The 25646-nt window shown below is 41.3% G+C and overlaps 1 protein-coding gene across 2 annotated transcripts in view; it reads left to right on the top strand.

Annotated features, from left to right (window-relative positions):
* Positions 1–25646, top strand: part of tbl1xr1a (tbl1x receptor 1a) — a 40209-nt gene that overhangs the window by 7577 nt on the left and 6986 nt on the right. The window contains exons 2-12 of one of the 2 annotated variants that reach the window (XM_035653072.1): positions 5398–5463; positions 20416–20517; positions 21951–22096; positions 22179–22404; positions 22584–22716; positions 23642–23783; positions 24270–24333; positions 24658–24755; positions 24849–24909; positions 25011–25132; positions 25307–25381. In XM_035653072.1, the coding sequence (XP_035508965.1) occupies positions 20460–20517; positions 21951–22096; positions 22179–22404; positions 22584–22716; positions 23642–23783; positions 24270–24333; positions 24658–24755; positions 24849–24909; positions 25011–25132; positions 25307–25381 (1125 nt within the window). In that variant the 5' untranslated portion in view covers positions 5398–5463; positions 20416–20459. The remainder of the gene's footprint in view (positions 1–5397; positions 5464–20415; positions 20518–21950; positions 22097–22178; positions 22405–22583; positions 22717–23641; positions 23784–24269; positions 24334–24657; positions 24756–24848; positions 24910–25010; positions 25133–25306; positions 25382–25646) is intronic. The other variant, XM_035653073.1, reaches the window with a different exon arrangement.

Genomic DNA, 25646 nt, shown 5'->3' on the forward strand with positions numbered 1-25646 from the left:
TTCCGCAGTTTTCAAACCAACGCCTACCAGTCCGGTCCGTTTCTCTGGCCGCTCCTGTGTCTGCCGCTCGCTGCCGGCTGCGCTCTCTCCCTCCTCCTCTCAACATGACACCGGCTTTGAGTGTGACGGCTTGATGATTGACGTCTGCTTAAGTTCGCTTCTCGTTGGTGTGTTATTCTCGTTCACTCTGCTGAGAGGCGACTAGCTGTGTCCTGTTCAGTCAGTTGTTCCTGGTCATTTTCACATTTTTACTTTCAGTACTTATGTGGCTTTGGCCTTTAAGGCTACTACTGTCTTAAGTTGACCGTTATACAACTGTCACAGAAAACAGGACTGGTTCAGTGAAGTAATGTTTATTGAGAATACTCAGGGTTGGCTTATTCATAGTGTGAATTCAGGACACACTTGTATCCTTTATAAAAAAATATTTTTATATAAATATTTATTTTTTCTTCTGAAAATCATATTTTGCACACAGGTAAAGGTCATTTCTGAAAATAAATCACAAAAGTAAAATAAAAAAAAGCGTTTTGGAAAATAGCTCTATTTGAATTATCATAAATGTGTTTTCTATACAGAGATATCGACATCGGTAAATATCGGTATCGGCCATAACAGCAATATTAATATCGGTTATCGGTATCGGCCACAATTTTCACATCGGTGCATCACTAGTCATTTGTAACCGACTGGTTGCCCTAACACAAGCCAAGTTGTCATCAGAAGCACTAATAGTGAAAAAATGGAGCCTTTGTTAGTGTGCTGATCCTGTGTTCAGTGGTTCTGCCTGTGCAGTGGAAGAGTCCACTGATACCTGAAGATGACAACTGACCTGCTGTCATCTGTGCACGCCTGCTACCTCTGTTCCTGCTATATGTGGTTTCCCCCTTTATCTGGTGCTCTTTCTGCTTTTTAAAAAACGTGCATCATATTGCTAAGCACTTCAGGTTCTCCAGTCTAGCATGGCACCGTTTACAATAATAATGGTGGCACATTTACCGCTCACCACTACGACTGATCTAAGACAGACGTATACAAAAGCAGGTGTTATATTGATATTTTTTGTCAGCTGTTGCTAGCTAAGTAGCTTATTAACTGAAAACTCTGTCTCCATCTAGATTTTTAATGACCAGTTCCAGCTGACTAGTTTTCTTCCTCTTGTATTTTCAGATTTTTTTCCTCATTTCTCAAACAAGTAACTACATTTATATTCGGAGCAGGAGTGACATTGTCTCGAATATGATGGATCATATGAATTTGCACAGTTGATCTCAATGATATACAATGAGCTAATTATTAGAGAAGCAGATCATGAGCATGCCATCTTCCACACTTCAGCATTATTGCACTATGGATTTTCAAAATAAAACATAGTTAACATAGCTAAGTGCTAATGCCCAATATGGCCTGTCTCACCCTGTAACGAGCCCTCTGTGACTTTGAGTCAGTATTTTACTTGGCTTGTGTGCTTCATGAGACAGAGGAAGCCGAGGTGTATTTAACTCCAGCTAAATGTCATGGGATCCTTGCAGTACTCATCTTTGTCAGGCACAGCTCCAGCTCAGCACTGCTTCAGAAGTTGATGTGTTTATCTGTAAAGCAGGGTTAAATCTAAAAGTGCACTGCTTTGCTTGAGCTTGTCTCGGGGCTTTGGATCGGCCGGTATTAAAAGTAGACTGATCTCACCATGCATATGTGGTGTTCACAGTACTTAGGGATATAACCTGTGTTTATGATGTGGCATGGTTGCTGAGTGAAAGGCCTGCGGTCAATAAGCTCCCTACAAAGGAGCAGTGATTTTACGTCTTTAGGAAGGTGTGATGTTACAGTTGTGGCTTGCTTATGATTGTGGTGGCTGTGTCTGACGTGGATTGTAGTGTGTGTTACAATATGGGAGAGAAGAGAGATTTAATTTGCCTAAATACAAATTAAAAACTGGATAATAATCTCCAAGACACATTGCAATGAAAGCAAGTGTACCAATGTTTGGGGCTTACGTACTGGAGTCTGCGGTAAACTGCTATGGTTGTGGAGAGCCGGCACGTTAGAGAGTTCCTCTAGCCAAACCGGATGGTTCCTGTTGGCTCCCTGCCAGTCCTGCTGGTATGCTAGCACTCTTCTGACAGCAACCAACAACAAAGCTGTCAGCAACAAAAGGGAACAACAGTAGCACATATAGTATATTAAAGCTAGATAGCTTACTGCACTTGATGTATTCTGTTGGACCATCAGCACACTGATTGGAGCGGCTTCAGGCTCGACCTTGAAGGCTGACACACAATGTGTGCATAGAAGATGAGATCAGAGGTCTAAATGATGTACAGACTGTAATATAGAGTTATTAAGTTAGTCTAAATGGATGTCTGTGAATGTTGACCTGATGACGAATGATGTTGTTGTCTCAGGCTGATCTCTGGGGTCAGTATCTGGGATTATACATCAAGGGTTTTTTGAATCAGTTGGCATTGGTCTGTATTTTGATTCTTTTTGTTCCTTTCTGTATTGTGAACCGCTCTGGGTATTTTGAGACTCAGAGCCTGACTGATACAGGGCTTACGCCCAGTGTTAGATTGTTGTTTTACACCTGCTCCACTACCCCCTCATCTGATAAACAAAGCAGCTAAAAGACTGACTTGTACGGTTCCAGTGCCAATACTTCAATGAGCTGTGCTGGGTGGAAAGAAGTCTTGCTGGTGTTCCACTTCTCTAATCTCAATAAGTCAAAGTGCTAACTGTGCCAAGCAAAGGTGTCTTACTTTATCACTTAGTTGAACTGGAGCTTTTTCTCTGGAAAAGAAAATGTATCAGTTACTTGTGAATTCCCCTTAAACCTGCAGTGTTTCACTTTGTATCCCCCTGCTGGCAGTGAGAGTAATAAAGACACAGTGACTGTGGATGCATGCTTATGACGTGTAGTCCTGGTTGCTCTAGCCTACTCCGTACGTCACCAAACTACCAGTGACTGTATCATCACTGGAACAAGTTGTCTTTGATTTGTAATGAATTATACATGAATGAATATACTATGTTGTCAATTTTCACATTCTACCGGAATTTCAGTGCAAAAAATGTCTACAAACATTGCAACCTGCATCTTAATTTCTTTGGAAAAACTGTTGTGAAATTGGGCATTTTCGGCTGTAACGATCCCAAGAAATGCCTGCCAAATCCTCACGGGACTGCCCAGTTACTGCACTGCAGCAGCGTTTTTAAACTTTTATTTAACAGCAGCAGTAAGCTGTCTATCGTGCCATTGTACAGTACTACATTGATTTCCTGATTTATTGTGAACAAGGGGTCAAAGAGGAGCACAGGTCATTCCAACATCCTGATCCTTGCTGGTTGGGTGTTTGGAAATGGTATAGATTCTAAAGAACAGGGAGATGAGGTTCCTATCTGTAATGCAATAAATAAATATATGTTTCTTAACTAAATGTATGTCAAGTGATTCCAGCATTTAGTGCCATTTTATAGGATATTTTCAGGATTATCACAATGATATTGTGTACCGCAGTTATTTTGGCCAAGATCATCGTGACATGAAGTCTTCATATGATCCCATGCCTAATTAGAGGATAGGTTGGTTACAATAAAATGAACATGTACAGTGAAATTGATCAATATTTGTGTGGGTGCTGTCGTATACAGCAGTATGTTGGCGTTAACTGTTTCCTGTTAAAGGGCGACTGATGAAGGCAGAGATAGAAACACAGGTGTTTCATATTTCACTTGCTATAAAGGAGATTCCTATCTCTGACGGCCTTGTCTTAACAAACCTCATTCCTGCCATGCCAGGCCGTGTCCCACAGCAAGCCATCTGCAACCTTCAGCACTTTTCTCTGGCCACACCCAACCACTCTTGCTTTCTTTGTGGTAACATTATCTCTCCCTTTGCTCTGCAGCCACACCAGTGCTGTAAAGAGAGGCAGCAGAGACAGGAGGAAGGGACACGGGGGAATCAAGGGAATGGATGATTAGGAGGACAGAGGCACAGAAGGAATCAAGGTCAGGGAAAATCGGGAAGGAGCTAGTGAGCCTGGGGGAAAAAAATCCTAATGTCAGTGATTTCCAGTGCACTTCAGTGTTATGCAATCCAGCAACACTCTAACGCCACCTCAGCCTGCAGCCTTAATTACAGCAGAAACACAGTATCACCATAAAGGAGCATTATAGGCGTCACAAAGCTGCATTGATTGATTTGTTTTTTCAGTGCATTGCCTGGCAGATGTGTGGTGGCCACTTGCTGTAAATGTTGGCAGTGAACATGCTCTAATGGTGTGTTGTTGTCCTCTTTCCTCAGACTGAAGAGGTGAACCATTGTTCACACTTCTGAATGAGTGTCAGTCACATGGTTAGACCATTCAGTCCCCATGTACTGCTGGCTAACGCTTTCAGCCCTTTTACTTGTGTCTTGTTACTTTTACGTGTCTCATCAGAAAGCACAGCGTGTGTCATGTAGACCTAACAGACAGGCCTTACCTTCCTCATAATTTGGAAGCTAATAATAATTATTATATAATAATTCACAAAGCGTAGTTTCTAACCAGCATTGTTTACTTCTGTTTGCCAGATAGCAGCCCTCTTCTCCCCTGCCTTTTGCTGGAATATTGCTATGTTTATTGACACATCATCAGCAGGAATTAGCGCTACTGATTTTTACTGATGTGACATTTTAAAAATTTTTGGGTTTGTTCAGCCAATAGTCCCAAATATATTAAACTTCTTCTTATATCACATAAGACAAAGAATACCAACAAATGTCTCAAAGTGAGAAGTTTTAATTAGAGAATGATTGACATTTTTACTTTAAAAAGTAGTTTTTTAGTAATTGGTTATCAAAACAATTTCTGAATAATTTTGTTTTGATTAATTGCCTTATCATTTCACCCGTGACATGACCATCCTTGTGGGTGTTCTAGTGGAAGATTCAATCAAAAGACGAACCAGATCACCAAAGCATTGATCCAAAGCACCGCCAGAGGCGCTCTAAAGGGAGACTACAAATTGAATCTAATTTCCTGTGTCATTTGGAAAGTGCCTCATGAAGACAAATATACCACATTTGAAAGACTGTTGTATATTTTGTGCAATTGTTCAGTCTCCTTGAATTCAGTTTACAGGGCCAGAGCTCCTTCCAAGTATAGTATGTGAGCAATTTTCATATTTACCTAAAGTTCTGTTCACCACTACAAATAAATCTTCCAGTTCCCTTTGGAGTTCTGTGATGAATTGTTGAAAAGTCTTTTCACAGGTCTTGTTTTTGTCATTACATGATGTGACCTTTGACTTTGGATGCGACAGTATCGCCAATTTACTAAAGTGTTGACCAAAATACTTTCTCCCATCTAATGTAACTCAGAAGTCTCTGACTGAGTCTCCCACCTCTTGTTGTTGCAGGTTCTGAGCCTATGGTACAAGGCCCTGACTGATCTTACTGGTGGTGCATACAGACTTACTACTGTGGTGAGTTTGTTTCTAAGCCTGAAATGTAAAATATCCATAACTCTCGAAAGGCAAGGCAATTTTGATTTTGTAGTTAACCCTTTTAGGATAATGGCTTTTGAATAACCTGTCATTAGTTCCTAACTGATAATGGTTCCTGCTGCTTCAGGAAAACATCTCCCTTTCACAAAACTAATACATTTAGTTATGGTTCTACTTAATGGCTCTCTTATATTGCATTTGCATTTTTTGATGGCTTGTATTATGTGCTGTTTGTGAGTGGCTTCTTTGTCTGAGTAACTAGGCAATTGCTGGCTAAGAAATTATAGGTTTTCTCTCAGCCTATATCTTATATACAGCAGTGTTGTATAATGCTTCATTTATTATTATGTTGCAGGAGGCAAATAGGATGCACAAGGATGGGTCATGGGATCCTCTACAATCTAATGCACTTCAGTACTCATGTTTTTAGTAATGCAGAATAGGGAGATATGGCTGACTGAGGGCGCTTTCAAACCTATAGTTTGCTTTGGTCTAAGATTTTTCTTCTTAGATTTTTTTCCCTCAAAGAGATTTTTTTGTCTTCATTGGTCACGCGTACTTAAACTTGGTTACTCATGTAACCATTTTTTTGGATTCAGGACAGGATGGTTTGGGTTTTTCTTCACACTGCAAAAAAAAATTCCCACACAGGAAAACCTTGAGATTTAGAGGCTAGTTTTCCAGTCATGGAAACACCTGGAAATTGATTAAAATGACCAAATATGTTGTCCTGGAAATAATCTATGTTGTCCTAAAAAGAATAATTATTGTGTTTTTGCCCCACACTCAGATGGCCTATGTATTTAGTTTGAAACTCAACTGTTGGTAGTACAATCTGCTTTGTTGGCTGTGATGAGAACAGCGGAAAGCAAACTAACATTGAGTGTCCATAAACGCTGACCTTTTGTGAGCAACTGCTGTTCTGTATTGTCAGGAAAACGCATGGAAAATGACTTCTTAAAAAGAGTGGCAATGCTGTAAATGCCACATGAGGACGTTCACACTGCTCATTGTCTTATTTTACTGAGGAGAACATCCATGTGGGAAGGAACTTTTGTTCTAACCATCTGTGATTGCCAGAAAGTTTGAAGGCTTTAGTTCTGTTTCCACTGAAGGAACAGCTCACTCTTCCTGTTTTGAACTGTTGAAGAATCCAGCAGATTTCCTGTCAACTCTACCCAGCAGTGCACAATGTACACTGCAGGATAGGACCTGTACAAGCTGTCAGTCTCCATGGCGATGGTCACTTTCTGCCCGAATTACTGGCATTGTTCATTTGGTTGTCTGATTGAACCGAGATGCTCTGCTGTGGCAGCTATGCTGCTGCTGCCACCCATATTGGCGACTAGCTGTGTTAATGTCAGGTCAGCCTTATTGGAAGGCTTTGTTTTCCTCACTGTAGAGCCCTCAGCTCAGCTGGTCTGTTTCATTCGTATGGCTTAACTCAGCACTGTAGTTCTTCTGTCATCAGTGTACGTGTGCTACATAAATAGCCTATGAGCACTTGTGCAAACCAAAAAGTCATTTTGCATATAGCACAGGAAATAGTGTGTAACAGACGGTTCATTTATTCTCTCTGTGTTGGTGTGTTTTTATCCCCAAGAGTTGTTTTTGTGCAGCTGGTGTTTTGGAGTGCTCTATACTGAGCTGACGTAGAATCAGTTATTTAGGCCAGGAGTTAAAAACTAACAACACCCCCAGTTTGTTTGTGCCCTGCAGAAACCTTTCACCCCCAACTTTGTCTTTAATTTCACCCTGACTCCTAGTATTTTCACATACTGGTTTTGGGAGAAAGTTGGCAATTCTCCTGAATTGCCAAAAGTCTTAAGAAAACATGGCCTCTGATTTTAGGATGTGTTTTGTATTTTTTATTGATGCAGTTGTGTGGAAAACTCTGTTGCTCCCACAAGGCTGAGAGGAGAAGAAAGAAGTCTTTGTTTTAAAACGAGTCAGCCCTCTGTATTGATTCAGTTCAGCAGTTTGCCTAGAAATTAGCAATGTACGCTACGCCTCTCCCAGAGTGTGCCCCCATTCTCGAAATATACCACAAATATTTCAGACGCCTCTCCTCTAGTGTGTCCTAAAGGAAGCCAAGAATTCCACACCTTTTGCATAGGGCTTGACCCTGGTTAATCCTGACGCTTCAAACCTTTTAGTCCTTTTTTAGTATGGTTAAATAGAGATAAAGCCTGGGTGAGATAAGGCGTGCCACTGCTCTATTTTCATTTGTCCACATCTCTGGCAAAGATACTGAATTATAAATCATGGTTTGGAGACAGGATTTGATTGTATGAATATGTTTCACGTATAAAAAGTGTGAACATGATGTACAATGCTGAGAACAAAGTGCCCAGCTTATAGAAAGTAGAAGGAAGCTGGGAGAGCTGTATAGTAGTGGTTGGCTCTCCAGCTACAGAAGTTTACCAACTAACCTTGCAAGTAGTCACTACATCACCTTCTAGCGTGAAGATGTGTGGATAAATTGCAGCCCTTTCTGGTGTGACGAGGCCTTTAAACAAATACCAGTCTAGCTCTTTGGGTCTTCTAGGGGTCGCTAAAGCCTTATGGAGGGCCATGAAGCCTTCTTGATTTTAAGGTGTACAAGAAAACTTCAGAAATACACAGTAGGCCTTTATCTCAACATTTGGTTCAAATCAATTGTCTAATAGAACAATGGCCAAGAGACAAAGGAGAAGAAAACACTAAATTTGTCAAAAAACATCTGTTGCTGAAAAAGAAATATGTATGATGGTTAAGATGCTCAAAATTCATTCAGATCACTCGTTTTACACAAACGTGTTGCAGTTACTGAGTTCACTGTTTAATGTCCCATAAGTCGGGGTTGTCAGTTTATATGATAGTATATATATATAGTATATGATAGGGGTCCCTAAAGGAAAAAGGTTGGGGACCACTGCTCTGAACTCGTCATATACCAATCAATCTGTGGGTCAATTAATCAGGGCATTGAGGTAATCGGCATCGGCACATGCCTGCGTTTACAATGCTGTTGAACAAAAAATGTGCGCAGACACATCTGTAGGTAGCTTTGCTGCAAAACATGTGAGCTCTCCCCTTTGTGAGTTTTGGGAAGGGGGTGAAGAATTCAGTTTAGAGCTCCGTACTATAACTCTAATACATCCTCATACATCAGCCACTGAAAACCCATATTAGTTGCCCACTGTTCTAGCATAACCTTATTTGGATTCCAGTTCGAGGGGCAGTAGTTTTCTAAAACAATAAGCTCATAGGAGCCAATGATATGTCGATTTCAGTAAGCTGTGAAAGGTAAAACTGAATGGCAGTACTGAGGCCAGTTTTATAAAGGCACTGAAGCCTTAGTTGAGCTATTTGTGCATATATCCCAACCAACCTCTACACCTGTTAGTTATTTACAAAACGAGGGGGCTGTGAAGAATCGGACTATCCACTTTATAGAGCATGCACATTACTCATACATTTGCTGCACAAAGGGTAATTGTAAGCCTTTATGCTCTGTATCAAAGCAGCGTGCTGCGCTGACAGGTCATTTGGTGCTTACACAGGTAATGCCAAGACTCACTCACACCTACCCATGATGGCCTAATACCCCCAGCTGTCAATAGATTGGCTCATCCTGTTTGTCTGTCACACTGCTTCCACTTCCTCAGCCTGTTACTGGAAATAGATGTTAGTCTGCTTCTTAGGTACGGGTATGTGGATTACCAGCTTACTACAGTAAAACCTTCTAAACAACTGAAAACAATGCTTTAATCAGGGATGTCATCAAAGTGTAAACCTGTAGAAACTCTGTAAGGAATGCATTCTGCATCTATTAGGTGGGATGAGATGTTGCTCTGATAGAATCAAAAATCAGCCCAAACATATGAAATCTAACTAATTAAAATGAGTGACAAGTTTCTTGCTCAGCTGTTGCTTGGGGGATTTACGTCATTACGTACTTCCCGGTTTTTTAGTTCTTTTGGGTTTTTTGAGCTCAATGACTGTTTGACTGCAAAGCAACATATCCCACCCATAGTGTTAACTGGTATACCTCTGTACCAGAATGGTTTTACAGAGAGCATGTCCACTCACACCTGTTGGGCTAGCATGCAGTGTGGTGTCCAGTCCCGCTATAAGAATTGCAAAGTAAGCGGTAAGCTATGACTTGTTCCTGATATGTGATTCGACCTTTTAAAGAGATTCTTGGAGTGATTGGGATTCTGATTTAGGCGAGGCCTTCTAATCTGAGCCAGCACAGAGGCTCACAGCGAGATCACCACCACTGATTCAGTGGCCCTCGCTGACCTGCTGCATTCAGATGGAGATGAGGGGCCTAGAGCAGGTTTAACTGCCCATCAAGCGAGGCTAGCTGGCAAGGCCTACATGCTACCATCTGTCACCGACAGACAGCTAGCCTTGCTGACCTCACATAGGCCATGTGAGGCAGAGCTAGGCTTGCCAATGCAATCTGTCAGCAGATCGGTAACCCTTGAGAGGGGGGAGGGGAGGGGAGAGCCACATGCAGATTGGAGTTAATTTCTGTTGTCATTGCACCTTACACAACTGCATAGTGGAATTAAAAGCTTTGACTCACGTTGCTGCAGTTAGCATTACAGCTTAGATCTGTAAATTGTAAAGTTTCTATCATTTTTGTATAACAAAATCAGTATTTTCTCACTTTTTAGAGCTAGCTAAGAGCTTGATTCCGGAATAGTTCATCTGCTAATACACTTGTACTGAATTCCCACAAGTTATTAGCCAGGGAGATGTAGAAAGATTGTCGGGCATTGGGCAAGACGACTCAGCAAGGGGTCCTTTTTATCATCGCTCATGCATAGTCTAGATAGTTATTCCACTCGGGACTGCCAAGAAATGAACACTGTATGCATGCATGAGCAAGTGTACGTTTCTGTTTACCATAAGGAATGTTGTTCAGCTGTTTTGGACTACTGACAGTTTTTCCCATTAATATTACGCTGAGTAAACTTAAGTTGACAAACTGTTTAATTAGAGCTAATGTTAATGCACTAATGCTAACTGCTTACTGAAGCATGCTAAGGCTAATTTACGTCAGTGTCACAGTTTGTATTGATTTAATTATAATTTTAGATACCACACACATACATTCCTACGTACATTGGAAGCCACTGTGTATTATAGAGTATAACAGTATATAACAGTAACATTTTAGTAACATAAAGTTTGAGTGGAACTGAGATCTCTGCTTCTGTGTCCATCTCTCTGACTGGAGAGCCACTGTAAATGAGGAGCTGGTATACAGCTACCAGGAGCACTGGCACACAGAGCGAAGTTATGGCTATACCCGCAATGAAGTGATATCACTGAAGGACATTTATTGCATCGAGTTTTTGGGTTGTCGATCCATCAATCGGTCCCACTCATGTCAAGGCCTTCTTGCTGTATCTCAAGAAGGCCTGAGAGAATTTCTTCCAATTTGGCACAAATGATCACTTGGACTCAAGGATGAACTGATAAGAATTTGATGGTCAAAGGTCATGGTCACAGTGACCTCACAAAACAGGGATTTATATGCTAATTATGGCAACATTTCACACAAATGTCTTTTTTCTTGTGTGGTAATGACGGATATCGAGCAGCAATATGCGTTTCTGCTGTGTCACATCTCCTAGCCATTCTGGGAGGCTTTCCTGTCTTAAAAGACAAATAGTAAACATGACGTGATGATCTGCTGTCACATGTGGTTATGGCAGTAGCTTGCCAATAGCGTATTGCCATCATATATCATGGTTATTGTGGATTGTTGTGACCAGATTTCACATTTGGTCGGATACTAAATTGGTGTCCAAGCTGATCACCTGACCTTCCTACCTACCAATAGAAGATGTGCAGGAGTAGGGCTGGGTATTCTTAAGAACCTCATGATTTGATTCGATTTTGATTGACAAATAATTCCTTAGAGTACCTGTTGATAATTTTAAAAGCTTCGGGACGGCGACTTCCGTCATGTGTTTGCGTGTTGGTATGGCGTATCGTGGTTCGAGTGTGTATACCATCTTCTTAAAACCCCCGTTTTCCACGACACTGTACGGTCGTAGGTCCTTACATATGAAGTTGTCTATTTCCTGTGTTCCGGGTTTACACTGCTTTTAAGTTGAAGGCGCTGGTTTAACAGCTGCTGCTACCTGCTTCGGTTGCCATGTTGTTGTTGTGTGGTCGAGTGCGGCCACCGTTTGACAACGAAATCACACAAAGGCGTTGCTCACCGCGCCCCACTGGCCAGGGTCTTGAATCGATTCAGAGATTTAATGAATCAGATATTGAAGTGGGAAAAAAATATATTGCAATGCATTGATGAGGATGATTATTTTTACCCCCCCCATGCAGGAGCGTGTTGCACACACTGAAGGATCTGAGTCGCCTCACAAAGCAGCAGTCTCTGTTCCTTCCCGAAAGGGGCTTCATAGTCCAGTGTAGTTTTTTTTTTTATTGATTTGGCCCCAAGGACCACTCTCTTTACTCAGTCCATTGTTGTAAAACATCCACCGTATCTGAATACCAGATAACGCTTTCCTCTCTCTGTGTCTGTCCCTGTCTCTCTGTGTTTAAATTCTTAAATGGGTTGCTGGATGTTATACCTGCGTGGCTTGCCCAAGGACAGTCTTATGTGAGAAACACTGAGACATTATTATTTTATATTGTGTTACATGCCTAATTGCAAATTTGCACAAAGGTTTTAAATAAAAGTAGAAAAAGAATCAAATATAAGTACATTTTATTTGTAGATTTGATATATTAAGTATATAATTGAAAATGTAAAAAGATTTCCATGTGGTCATTTTATATAAACTATTTATTTAATGAATTTACAGAAAATGTGTTATGTCATGATATATATTCTTATTGCGATCCGTTGCCCTGCCCTAGGATATGATACACGTCAGTATATTGATAACTGCCATTTTGCCAAAAAAATTATGTTTTCTGAAAATCCTTCAAAGTCTTCACTACATACATTCAACGTGTCTAGACAGACATAAACTGCAACTTGTGACACATGCTGTAGGACTTCCCTGTAACCAGACTTTGATGTGTAAAAGCTGTGGAGTTTCCCTTGAACCACCCTACCTTCTTAAATGAGTAACAAGGTTGGTGTAACCATAGATATACTTTCGTAGCACAGTTCCACATTTTGCACATTTGCGTTCTTTTGTCAGGATTATAGCCATAGCCGTGGATTGCTGCAGGCTGACGGCATAAACCATCTCTGGCTTTTGTTCAGAGCGTATTGTGCCTGGTTGTGGCAGCAGTGTAAGTGAGAATCTATTTTTCATGTGTGACTCTGACTGGGGACAGGACAATTGGATGCATTTTAGAGTGAGAGACTATGAAAAATATCAGCCCTAAACCATCCCATCCCCCGCTGCCTGAATTTCTCTCTGCTACTTTCTGAAAATAGACCCAAACCGTCAGGTCTCAGACAGATCCTTTAAATAGGAATGAGCCCCATTTCCACCTGCAGAGTAGACTCACTGCAGCAGCCATCACAGCCTTATGTACGGATGCAGTAAAGCCTTCAGAGAACATGAAACCTACATGGTGGATATTATCATCACAGACCGGCAGAGACAAAAGAACACATGATGCAGTGGCAGTTGAAACGTTAGCTGAGTTTAAGGGCATGCACCTGCCATTTAAAGAGGCCCTTTCAAACATGTAGCCAGTACCATTAGCATAATGGTAGCAGTTGATCTTAACAACCTAGGAAATGCCTTAGAGTTATTTCAAATAAAATGACCCATAACATACTACCACAAATCCAGAGCAATAGTTCACTGAGTAAAGAATTGTGCCATCTAGGCTCAGAATATTGGTGTGTACAAATAGCACTAGCGTTAGTCTTTGTATTTACATAATCTGGCAGTATATAGGGTTGTGGATGGGTCTAGACTTACCTTGATTCGTATTGTTGATTGGCCAGGTTGATCTACTGGCTGATATTAGCTTATTGCAGATATATGGAACATGTTGGCCGATAAGTAACCCGAAATTTCAGGACTATCAGATATTGAAATCAATACTGGCCACAAAAATCCAGCAATGCTATAAGCCCCACATACAAGATCAATTATTTACAGGGATTTGCCTCGTTGTTTGAGTTGTAAACCTATAGATCTAAATGTAATGCAAAATAAGCAGCCCTCATCCCCTAGGGCTATGTATTGGCAAGAATGTGATAATATAATGCTTATCACGATACAGGGCTTACAATTCAACATATTGCAACGTATTGTGATACAATAATTAAGACAAATTAAAAGTCCAACAACATGTTGTCAGTTTACAGCACTGCTGTCTACTGATTGTGGCTTTAGGAATTGATACAATATCACAAAACTAAATATCACATATCGTATCAATATTTTCTTACAGCCCTATCATCCAAGAAAAAGTGGCATCCAGCTTTATTGCGATAACATGCTTTATCATGTCATCACATCTGCTTTCTTGCTAACAAAGAAAAAATGCTAAGCATAACATTTGATATAGAGAAAGGTAAATGTGTTGTGACAGCAAGTTCTATTAGATGAGGTGTTGTTACAGTTCTATCGCACCTCTCTGAGTGAGCTAAAGCCTTTGATTGGATGTTTCATTAGCCTCTGTTAGACTTAATGAATTATGTATGTCAGCTGATAACCCAAGACAAATATGATTTACTTAGTGATATTGATTTCATATTGTGAGGGACACAACCTCCATCACTCTCATCAATATGAATTCAGTCTTTGTCAGTAACACGCCATGGTTAGGAAATGAGTTGAATGCTGCATGTATTTAATTGTCATGTCCTGGTTTTCCTTTGGTGTTGATTGTTTCTCCCTTCCTCTCTCTGAGCTGTGACTTGATTTAAGATTTACTGTACAGGCCAGTTTGCCACTGGCAGCAGTCAGGAGAGAGAGAGAGAGAAAGAGAGAGAGAAGGGAAGAACGCAGAGACAGAGATTCCCTTCTCCTCTACCATCCCCCTTCTGTTCTCCCACACTGTCAACACAGATGATGCTGGCTGCAGATGGTGGCTCCACAGCGCCACTGCAGTGGGATGTGGTGAAGGGAACTGCAGCTTTCTGTTTACAAACCCGTGGTCCTCCCCGGGCAGTGCTGCTGTCAGATGGGATTTGAGCAGAGGGTCTTAGTGACCTGTGACTCAACAGTCTGCAGATTTTCATTTCAACCGAACACAACAGCAGGTGATTTTACTTTACTCTTTACTCTGCCTACCATCTTGTTTGAAGTGTATTGATCAAATTAGCTGCTGTTGTGTTTGGATTCTCTGCAGTCTGAATGTTATCTGTGCCCACCACCACAGACCATGACATCAGAAATCTGTCTCCACTAATGTCTAGTGTTTCATGGGGTGGTTGAGAGAATCACTTTGTTCAGTTTCCTCTGACTGTGCAGGGCAGCACTCAATACCGAATTCAGCCAGTGCCGACTTTTTGTTATTATTATTCACCCTTTGTGCCAGGGAAACTACAAAGAAATCTACAAAGTTAAACACCTTGTTGCAGCTCATCTGAAGCTGAAGAGCCGCTCACTGTCCGTACTGCTGCATGGAGCACATCAAATAACCAACACAACCTTTAACCAGCACACAACTGATGTGACACAACAGATAAACATTGGCCACAGACATTGGTGAATGCTATTTCCAATAGGCTGACAGTCAAACATGGGACAAATATTACATACAAGTGTTTTAGTAATGGCTCATTTAAAGCTATACATTTTTTTTACAAACACAAACTAATGCCCTCATGCACAATCGCTATCAGAAATAAATGTACAAACGTAGGTTTTAAGGTTGAACAAGAGACTAGACCACTTGCCGGATCGCTCCATATGTTATAAATACTTTATATTGTACTATGCTAGGGGAAGCTTAAATTCAGTAGAAATCCTGGTTACAGGATGGGTAACAGCTCACATTTTAGCCACACTACGTGTGTGTAAATGTGAAGAGTATTCAAGCTACTCTGCTAACATTCTATTGCTATGCAGGCTGTGTAGACACGGTGTTAAGCAATGGACATGATGTTGCACGTTAGTGTAGTGTGGAAATGGTTGCTTACATAATTGTAATTGGGTGATTTATAAGCACCAGACATCTGATCCTTTCTACCTTTTGAGTTGGTCAGATGCAATCCCTGATTCATAGTGATTTTTTTGATGTGAAAAGCAAATGCAAGGTGAAAGAAAAAACAAAATGCAAGAAATAGCATTTTTCTTGTCCGTAAGTAAAAAAAAAAGACTTTTTCTTGGCTGTTTTTCCCCTCACATACAGTGAGGTTAATAGGAACACTATCAAGTTTAGATCAAGTCTCAGTGGTGATGTAGAGAATTTCTGCCCCACCCTGCCTCAGACAGTTGCCAACTCAGCTGTAATTATGTCATTTGTTTCAGTTTGTGTCCTTTGGTTCAGAGCTGTTTTCCACTCTCCTGATATAACACAGGTCTGCAGGAGCATTGTACATCTGGAGTTGAATTTGGTCAGATGTCAGGATGTTGAACTCTAAGCCAGGTGTGGCATTAAGGCAGTATTCATACTTTGCACGTGACGTCACAACTACTAGCTGGCGGGCGCAAGCAAGCATCGTTCTCTGCCCAGCCAACAGAAACCCAGTAAACTAATCAAGATGTTGCCACAGGACGTCGGCCAGTTTTAGCTATACGAAAGTATAGTAGATATGTCATAGTACGTGATTGATTTGAATAGATGAGAAGAAGAAATACCATTTACAGTAGCGACACCTTACTGGTGTGTACTGCGCCTACTTACTTACAGTTACTTTGTGCACATAACTATCGTAGCAGTTTTACTACTACATTAACGTTACAGGCCAACAGATTGGCTAGCAGGAAAAGGCATTGTCGCTCGCGCCCGCTGCTGCTCTTGATCTGTTGTCAGAGCATCTTGCTGGAGTGCGATCAGCAGGGAGCGCCTAGCAGTGTTTGACCATTTCTGCTAGCCGATGATATACTAGCAGGCCTAAGTTGGCAGAAGGTTTTTTTGAAGACTAACGTGTAACGTATCTAGGCTGCTCATATGGCGCGGCCAGGCAGGGTGTACATTATTCATATGAAGAGTTCATCACACGCACGAGGATACAGATGATCACTTTGTGTATAGCCTACAAACATGGCAAACGTTAAGGGAGCAAAAACGTTAGGCTAACTTACGCTACACTAGTAACACTCATGTTGTGCTTGATATGAAGACATTCCTTGTTTGTGTCACCTCCCATACGAGGCAGCGTTTGTTAAGCCGCATCCACTCCTTGACACACAAAGAGAGCTATCGCGTACTTTTGTAAGGCTTTCATTGTTTGTGTGGTGTAAGGTGACGTATATGATATATGTAAATATATATGTTTCTTGCCCGCCAGGTAACCATGGTAATCAACGGCGACTGCAAAGTATGAATTGAAGTGGAGTTTACAGTGAGCAGAACAATCCAAACAACCCTGCACAAACACTTCTTTCAAATGTATTTATGTGTGTCGATTCAACTCCATGGTCATTGTTTGTCATGCTTTTTAATTGGGCATATCTTTTGAATGATTATTACTGATGTTGTTCCCACTTATTCAAGGTATATTATTAAAGATATATAACACAGTAATGCTCTCTAATACAACACCATAAGCTACAGCCTCAAAAATAATTTCCTGAGTTTCACTGCATTGCATAACAGTTTGCGTGTGTGTGCTCACAGTGTATTTATTTCTATAGAGGGATAACTAGAGATCTCTAGATTCAGAGCCATTCAAGTCTGTCTTAATGAACTGGCACTGGACAGAAGTTTATTAGAGTTTATTTTCACCCTGCTGCAGTATTTTCAACAGTGGCTGTCATACATGTCTGTCATTAACACACTAACTGCAAGGTGCTGCTGTGTGGTATGCTATAGCTAATATGCAGCTGAACTGTTTGCAGTGTGGAACCTTTGTAAATTGGAAGTGAAAGCAGCCCGACAGCTGCTTCTGGTTTAATAATGGCCTAATTAAGAGTACAGTATGTCAGCAATGCTGGTGTTTCACGGGGCGGTTGACGACTCATTTGAACACCATGACATCTTGCCAGTCAGCACTGAGCTACTTGTGTCACAGTGTTTGTAATTGTGAGCTGAAATCCTCATCTAAGGCATGTGGTTTTAGTTTGTCTAACTGACTGTCTCTGACCCTCACAACAACCCGCTGGCTTACAGTTGTGTCTATGGAAGACACAATTATCTCTCACTAGAGAAACAAGGTCCAGACACAGATAAGTATCGGTGAGCCAGCATCAACTCCTCCTCTGCTGTCTTGGCCACAGAGTGCCCGCCTCATGGGTCATGGACAGATCCCCGGACAGCTCAGCCACGGCAGCTTATTCTCTTGTCTAGGTGATGCAACTGGCTCTGAGTCTGTTGGCTATATCTCTAGTGTCTGCTGCTGCTACTGCTGCTGTTGTTGTTGTTGTTTTTGTTGTTGTTGTTGGTTGACTACAGAGATGAGCAGAAATTCACCGGAGTTACTTTAGTAGGGCTGTAACTAACAAAATGTTGATCACAGTTTCCTGAAGAATATATTGTTTGTTTATGGTGTTAGTTTGTCAGAAGAGCATTAAATGGCTGTTAATGTTAACACAGTCTGATCCGGACTACTTTCTGGTCCCCTGAGTGTGACATTCTGCAGGGTGAAGGCCACAGGTCATACTAAATGTTTTGCTGTGCCAGACGACGAAAGTCTAACATCCTGGGAAATGAAATGCAACCCAGCGCTCACAGTACCCCGGAGAGTGTTTTATCCACTTAAATGCCATTAAATGCACAGAAAGTCTCCTTCTCTTGGGAGAGGGGGCTGCAGACACTGAGCTCCAGGCATTACATGGCTGATTATTCTCAGGGGAAATGGGCTTTGAGCTGGTCCTTATTTGGAACCGGCTCTCTGGCTCTCAGTGAGCTTTTAAAGTTGTGGTTCCCAACCGTCTTAGTTCATGAAGCCACAGACAAAAGCAAAATGAATCATGATCCCCTGACATGTGCTTGGCTGCACAAACCAGCCAAGTCCTGTCCAGTGTTCCAGTCCTGGTGATATCTGTCCCCCTTGTATTTTTCAGTTGAGTAGTTTGTAGTGGATTGGTACCCAATTTAGTGTATTCAATGATTCATAAGAGGTCAGCGATTTATGAGTGAGAATCGGGTTGGGATTGAGAAAGCACACTTTAAATGTTAAATGGATTTTATAGCGCCTTTATAGTCTTCCGAGCACTCAAAGCACTGCACAGTACATGACACATTCACCCATTCACACACATTCATGCACTGATGGCAGAGGCCATCACAAACAGAAACACCTCCACATTCACACACCAATGCACAGCAAGGGAGGAATTTGGGGTTCAGTATCTTGCTCAAGGACACTTTGATACACGCAGCAGGAAGAGCCGGGGATCGAAACTACCAACCTTCTGATTAGTGGACAACCAGCCTGCCTAATACCCCTACTGTAAGATGGTGAAGCAAAAAACCCAACATCGGATATAGGACTGACCCCACCAATCCAGCTTCCATAATCTGATGTTTTTATGATAAATATGTAGCCTAATAATGCTGGATAATGACATAAGGTCATAAACAAAATGTTTTAGCTCATATTAATTTAACAATTCCAGAAAGATGTCCCGCAGTCCCCACATCCTTTTGTCTTTTTTAGTTTTTGTTAGACGTCCAGGCGGAGCTTGTGTTGAACCATGAACCCACCGTAACATAACATGAGTCTGCAACTGAGTTAACTAGGTATGGCTAACTTAATTTAGCCTCGGAAACAAAGTGTTGTAGGCTGTCTTGTAATGTGGCCAACATCAGTATCGACAGATATCAAATTCAGGAATTGGAATGGGATAGAACTGTAAAAAAAGTGGATCGGTTCATCTCTAGTAGAAAGAGCAGCTGAAGAAAATATTCAATCCAGTTGTGTAGAAAGATGTTTGAGCATATTACTGGAGTTTCCACTTACTTCAAAATATCAGACATGACAATGGGCACTGTTGTCGTCTTTCTTCATGAAATGAAGCCACGCTACCGTTTCTCCCTTTCTGCCATTGATAAAAGGAATTAATTATGTTGGATGCATATGATTCCAGTGGATCGGACAATTTGGAACTGGTTCTTGATTCCCATCCCTAACCTCCACACATACATACATACACATAGTGAGGATACTCTTGAGAGACCACTTAGATGTGACAAGGCTAGTGTAAAGAGATGGGGACAGCTGAAAGCATCCGTAGGCCACTTTTAACTTGACTTGCAGGCATTAAGACAGAAAACAGCTTTACTTAAAAAAGGGGCTTGGTTGCTTCAGGTACAGGCAGTGAGATGAAATATGATCCCGGAAGTCCAGCTTAACAGAAACACTGCGAAGGGGTTAATAATGTTCTGAGACAGGATTTTACTGCTCTGGAAAATTACCATGGCAGTGCTCTTTTGATCTTTTGTTGTGATGATTATGAGGCAACAGTAGAAATAAAGAGTTCACATTACATAGTAATCGACCAGGAATGTGTGCTTGTTTGTATTTGACTGGCCAATACAGTTCCTTGTGGGATGGCATTCCAGCAAAAGTTTGAGCAGGTTCAAATGTTTTGCCATTTACTATATAACTATATAACTAACTGCTCTCTCTGAGGACTAAATGTATTTTTATAATTGCACACATTTTAGTAGACCTTAAACTGGACTAGACTTTGGCATATACTAGGTCAACAGTTGCTTCTATTTCCATAATAATTTTAGTTTTGAATTGAATTCATACTGTACTGCTGTCACATCATTTATATTATTGTGTGCATGTATCATGTGCATTGATGGGTAGCGATGTTAATGATTTAATGATGTTTCCCTTCACTGATGAATCTCTCTGTTTTCCAGGCTAGGTGTGTGCGTGCTGACCTCATGGTGTAACAGGAATAAAGATGAGCATTAGCAGTGATGAGGTCAACTTCCTGGTCTACAGATACCTACAGGAGTCAGGTATTCTCTCAACTCCCTGGTTCCATCATGTCTGCATTCTATAAATNNAACTCACTTTTTTAGTGGTTTGCTTTCCTACCAATCAGATTTTTACATCCACAGTTTTTCACTATTTCAATTTTTTAAATTAAATACCACTGATTAAAAGTGTAAAGAGAAAAGTAAGGAGAACCAGTTAAAGATGACTGAATGTTGTTGCTTGTAATATTGGTGTATCCACCTAACATGCTGACCCACACACATTGTGTTGTCACTACAGTGTAGTGCACAGTTGTATATACATGTAGAGCTGTATGAACAGCACAGTACAGTTCTTCCCACTCAGTCAGAATGAACCATACAGTGGGACAGAGCGATGGCCGGTCATCCACCACTAAATCAGATGGTGAATAGACTGCATTTATATATATAGAACCTTCACCCCAAGACCTGCACATTAGGAGTGAATTCAGTCTACAAGTATGGCTTACTATCCATAAATAGCAGCGTCCTGCCCTTTGTGTGAGGAGCTCTGTCGGTGGGACCGTAACCTTTAACTGTGGTTAGCTATATAAACCAAACCCCCCATATCACTGCAGAAGACGCTCATTGCAGCTGCTGTGTATCATTGAAAACTGTGCTGTCTGTAACTTACCTTCCTGACCCGTATTATATTTATTACATAATATATTTGGTAAGACACAGATGGCCCATGTGATGATCAGAACATCCTTCCATGGTGGTATTGCTGTCCCAGCTTTCACTCAAACACCAAAGTGGTGCAGATAAAAAGCTATGTGCAGTCAGCAGTCTGTGAGAGATATGGGATTGTATAAGCTGATTTATCGGCTGTGGAGTACAGGCCTTGGTTGTGGTCCAGCCATGTTATCATGTGCATTTTTCATAGATGGAGGGTCTGGGCTCAGCTGGTGCAGATGTGGTGAAATTGCTTTTGATAAGTTCAAAAGTACTGGCTGAACATGACTCTTGAAGTATTTGGAATCGATTTTGTGAGTGTAACAAACGTGTTAAAGCTGGGTTGGGTTTAAAAAGGACATTCCCATCATCTTCCATTTACAAATTAGAATCATCATGAGTCTAACTGATATAAACACACACTGTACTTCATTATATGGATGTGCTAATGGTTTTTGTTTGTTGTGAAAACACTGATCTCTGATGGTGGGAATTCAGTTCAGTTAGTATGCTGGGTGGCAGTTGTAGCCAGAGGTTGCAATACAAACAATCTCTGGTATAACCTCAAGAACCTGAATTGAAAAGAATATATGCAGTAGTGTGTAAGGAGAATATACTTTTATGGCAGTGGGTAAAACACAAAATGTGTATACCCTTTAATAAATCATGTTGTGTTAATAATAATTTGAGGGAAATATTCTTTCCTGTGATTCATTGCCTCTCAATGTTCAAAATATCTTCCCTCTCTTCTTCTGCAGGGTTCTCCCACTCAGCGTTTACATTTGGTATAGAGAGCCACATCAGCCAGTCCAACATAAATGGTGCTCTGGTTCCCCCTGCTGCCCTCATCAGCATCATCCAGAAGGGCCTGCAGTACGTTGAGGCTGAAGTCAGCATCAATGAGGTGGGACACTAACAAGATAATACAAACTGTGCTCTCCTCTCCTGTGTCTCCTCTCTAACTGGTTATTTCTGCCACTCTGTAGGACGGCACATTATTTGATGGGCGGCCCATAGAGTCTCTGTCCCTTATTGATGCGGTGATGCCTGACGTTGTTCAGACGAGGCAGCAGGCCTACCGGGACAAAATGGCCCAGCAGCAGGCTGCCGCTTCAGCACCAACATCAGCCACCGGAGGCAGCATCGCTGGCAATGCGAAGAATGGAGAGAATACTGCCAACGGGGAGGAGAACGGAGCCCACGCCTTAGCTAGTGAGTAATGTGTTTACAAATAGGAAAGGACATGCAGTGAAGGTTCGCTACCTGCAATAAGCAGAACTTTCATCCTTTTTGACCTTGAGGATAGCAGTTTGACAAAAATATTCTATAATACATGTTATAAATGAAATATACCTTTATACTCATGCTGCCATCTCGCTGTGTGTGCTCAGACAACCACGCAGAACTGATGGACGTGGATGGAGATGTGGAGATTCCCCAGAACAAGGCCATGGTTTTGAGGGGCCACGAATCAGAGGTCTTCATCTGTGCCTGGAACCCAGTCAGCGATCTGCTGGCATCGGGGTTAGTCCTGCTATTCTCCCCTCTCTCTCGCTCTATAACTCACACAAGTGAACACTACTTAAATGCTTATGTGTTAGTTGGGGTTTCATGCCTTTCTTTATTAGACTGTCCTGGTGGAGCGGTGATAGGAAGCAACTGGCTTGGTATTTCTAACAATTAATTGTGGTTCATTATCTGTCAATGAATTAATCAGTGTATCATATATTTTTTGAACTTCAATCTGTTTACAGAGTTTATGCTAGTCTTTTTTAAGGCCAATATGGGCGTTAATATTACATAATTCTGGCCATATAAAACAGTTACTGGACATATGTTAAAAAACCATATAATGCCTTTTATTTAAACAGCAATAAACTCAAAGCAGGCAAACACTACGAGCAACTGTAAAGAAAAGTAAAGGGTGATGGAAGCAGAGTGAATGTTTTTCTGACTCTGGCGGGCTAAACAGATGTATAACAACATCTCCTCTACCGTGCTGTGGGATTGACTCTTCAGCTGTCAGCAGCTGCAGGAGAGACACTGCATGCTGTACAGAGCATTAATATTGAATAAATATACACATGTACATGATACACAGAATCTTTCTGTGATATGATATTGTGTTATTTTATGCATTTCAGTTGTATAAATTATGATTACAAGGTAATTAAAAGCTGAAACAAGTTGCTTAAAGTTTTGCACAGGTTTCAATTTTACATGTGATATAAAATAAATTTGGGTCAGATTTCTTGATAGTTCAACCTATGCTGAGCTACCGTATCATGGGGCTGAAAAATGGCAACGTCACATGAAACAACTGTTAAAATCAATTTGAATGGATAGACTTGCTGACAAGTGACTTTAAAGGGGAAAGTGGTTTATGTGGTCACAGTTTAACAACCAGTAGGCCCAGTATGACCATCAGAAATATGTCCATGTGTCATAGGTCTGGTGATTCAACAGCTCGTATCTGGAACCTGAGTGAGAACAGCACGAGCAGCTCCACACAGCTGGTCCTGAGACACTGCATACGAGAGGGAGGACAGGATGTCCCCAGCAACAAAGATGTCACCTCACTAGACTGGAATGTAAGCACGCTAACACACATGATGTAACACGAGTCACCCTGTGTGGGTGCATCAATTCACAATATGGGAGCAGGTCAAAGTTTGTGAGTGGTAGAAATATTTACCGTCAAAGTTTTAATGGTTTTATCTTCACTTTTTTGATAATTAATCTGCTTTTATTGGTGTATACCAATAAGGCAAATTACAACAAACACCTTATCACAGAGGAACTCCCAGAGCACTCCGAACATAACTGTTAACAGTGGAAGAGTATCAGAGAGTGGAATTTTCCTTCAGTTCAGCCAACAGATTGTAAACCTGAGCCAAGGGCAGAGGCACAAAATTCCTGGAAAGCGTCCACGCTGATGGAAAACACAGGCCTCTCCTCTATTAGCAGCTGAATATTCATTCAGCCTAGACTGTGTGAGAAAAATACTGCAACTGCAAAAGACAATGCGGGTGTCCAAACTGACTCTCTTAATCTTTCTTTCTCTTTCTCTCGGACAGAGCGAGGGCACACTGTTAGCCACAGGCTCCTATGACGGCTTTGCCAGAATATGGACGAAGGATGGTGAGATGACTTTAATTTATTAAACATGAGTGTGAAGGAAACCCTGCATTATTACAGATTGAGGGAAACGTCTTCAAATGATTGTTCTTAATATACAAATATCTGTATAGAACACTTTTATATTACGAAGTGCTCAGTATTGATTGTGCTGTGGTATTTCTGCCACATGGTGTTGTTGAACCTTGATCAACACTGCCACCTAGAGGCATGTTTTTATCCCGCCATTGGGTTTGCAGTGTATTTTTTGTGTTGTGTTATTTAGAGCCTTATTCCTCATTTGATACTTACAGATTTGGTTCCGTGTCTGTGTGCTCTGCTCCACAGGAAACCTGGCCAGTACACTCGGCCAACACAAAGGTCCCATCTTTGCTCTAAAGTGGAACAAAAAAGGCAATTTTATCCTCAGTGCAGGAGTAGACAAGGTGAAGCAGGATGTTCACTAAATCATTTTGTCAACATGTTGATCATCATGTATCCTCTGATCATTAACCGTACATGTACATGTGTCCTGCCAGACAACAATCATATGGGATGCCCACACAGGAGAAGCCAAACAACAGTTTCCCTTCCATTCAGGTAGGACAGCATCTCTCTTTGTGACAGAGTTTTACCGTTTGCTGTAATGTCTTACAGTATATTTTTGATCCTGCTAACATCCATCTTCCTACCTCCCACAGCTCCAGCACTAGATGTGGATTGGCAGAGCAACAACACGTTTGCCTCCTGTAGTACAGACATGTGTATCCACGTCTGTAAACTGGGACAGGACAGACCCATTAAAACATTCCAGGGACACACAGTAAGTGGTTTGTTTCAGCACCCACAGGAGATCTGAGGGTATTTACAAGCATTAAATAACAAATGACATCAACATCAGTTTAGCCCTTTTCTTTGCATTCAGTTAGACCTTCATTTTAAACGGCGTCCTTGTTGAAAGCCGACACCCCTTCATCCCTCTCTTCTTCTTCTCCAGAATGAAGTAAATGCAATCAAGTGGGATCCCACAGGGAACCTGCTAGCCTCCTGCTCAGACGACATGACGTTGAAGGTGAGCTGGGAGCCAACGCTGAAATATTGGACACCTTGTGCCATTAATATCACTATTGCTGCTACCCTTGGGCTGTCAGTGCAGAGCCATAAAGAAAGTTCTGATGTGTTCATGATGACTGGAGATTATGTAAAGTCCATCTCACTGGCCTGTACACTTCTTAGAAGTGCTCTTGATGTCATTTAAAGATGCTATCCCAACATTATGCTGCTCTGTAAAAAGCCAAAACTTTGTGTTGCTTGAATGGTCTTAGGAAATAGGACCA

The sequence above is a fragment of the Morone saxatilis genome, unplaced genomic scaffold, assembly GCF_004916995.1.
Source record: "Morone saxatilis isolate NCDOM2014 unplaced genomic scaffold, NCSU_SB_2.0 Contig12, whole genome shotgun sequence".
Classification (NCBI taxonomy): Eukaryota; Metazoa; Chordata; class Actinopteri; family Moronidae; genus Morone; species Morone saxatilis.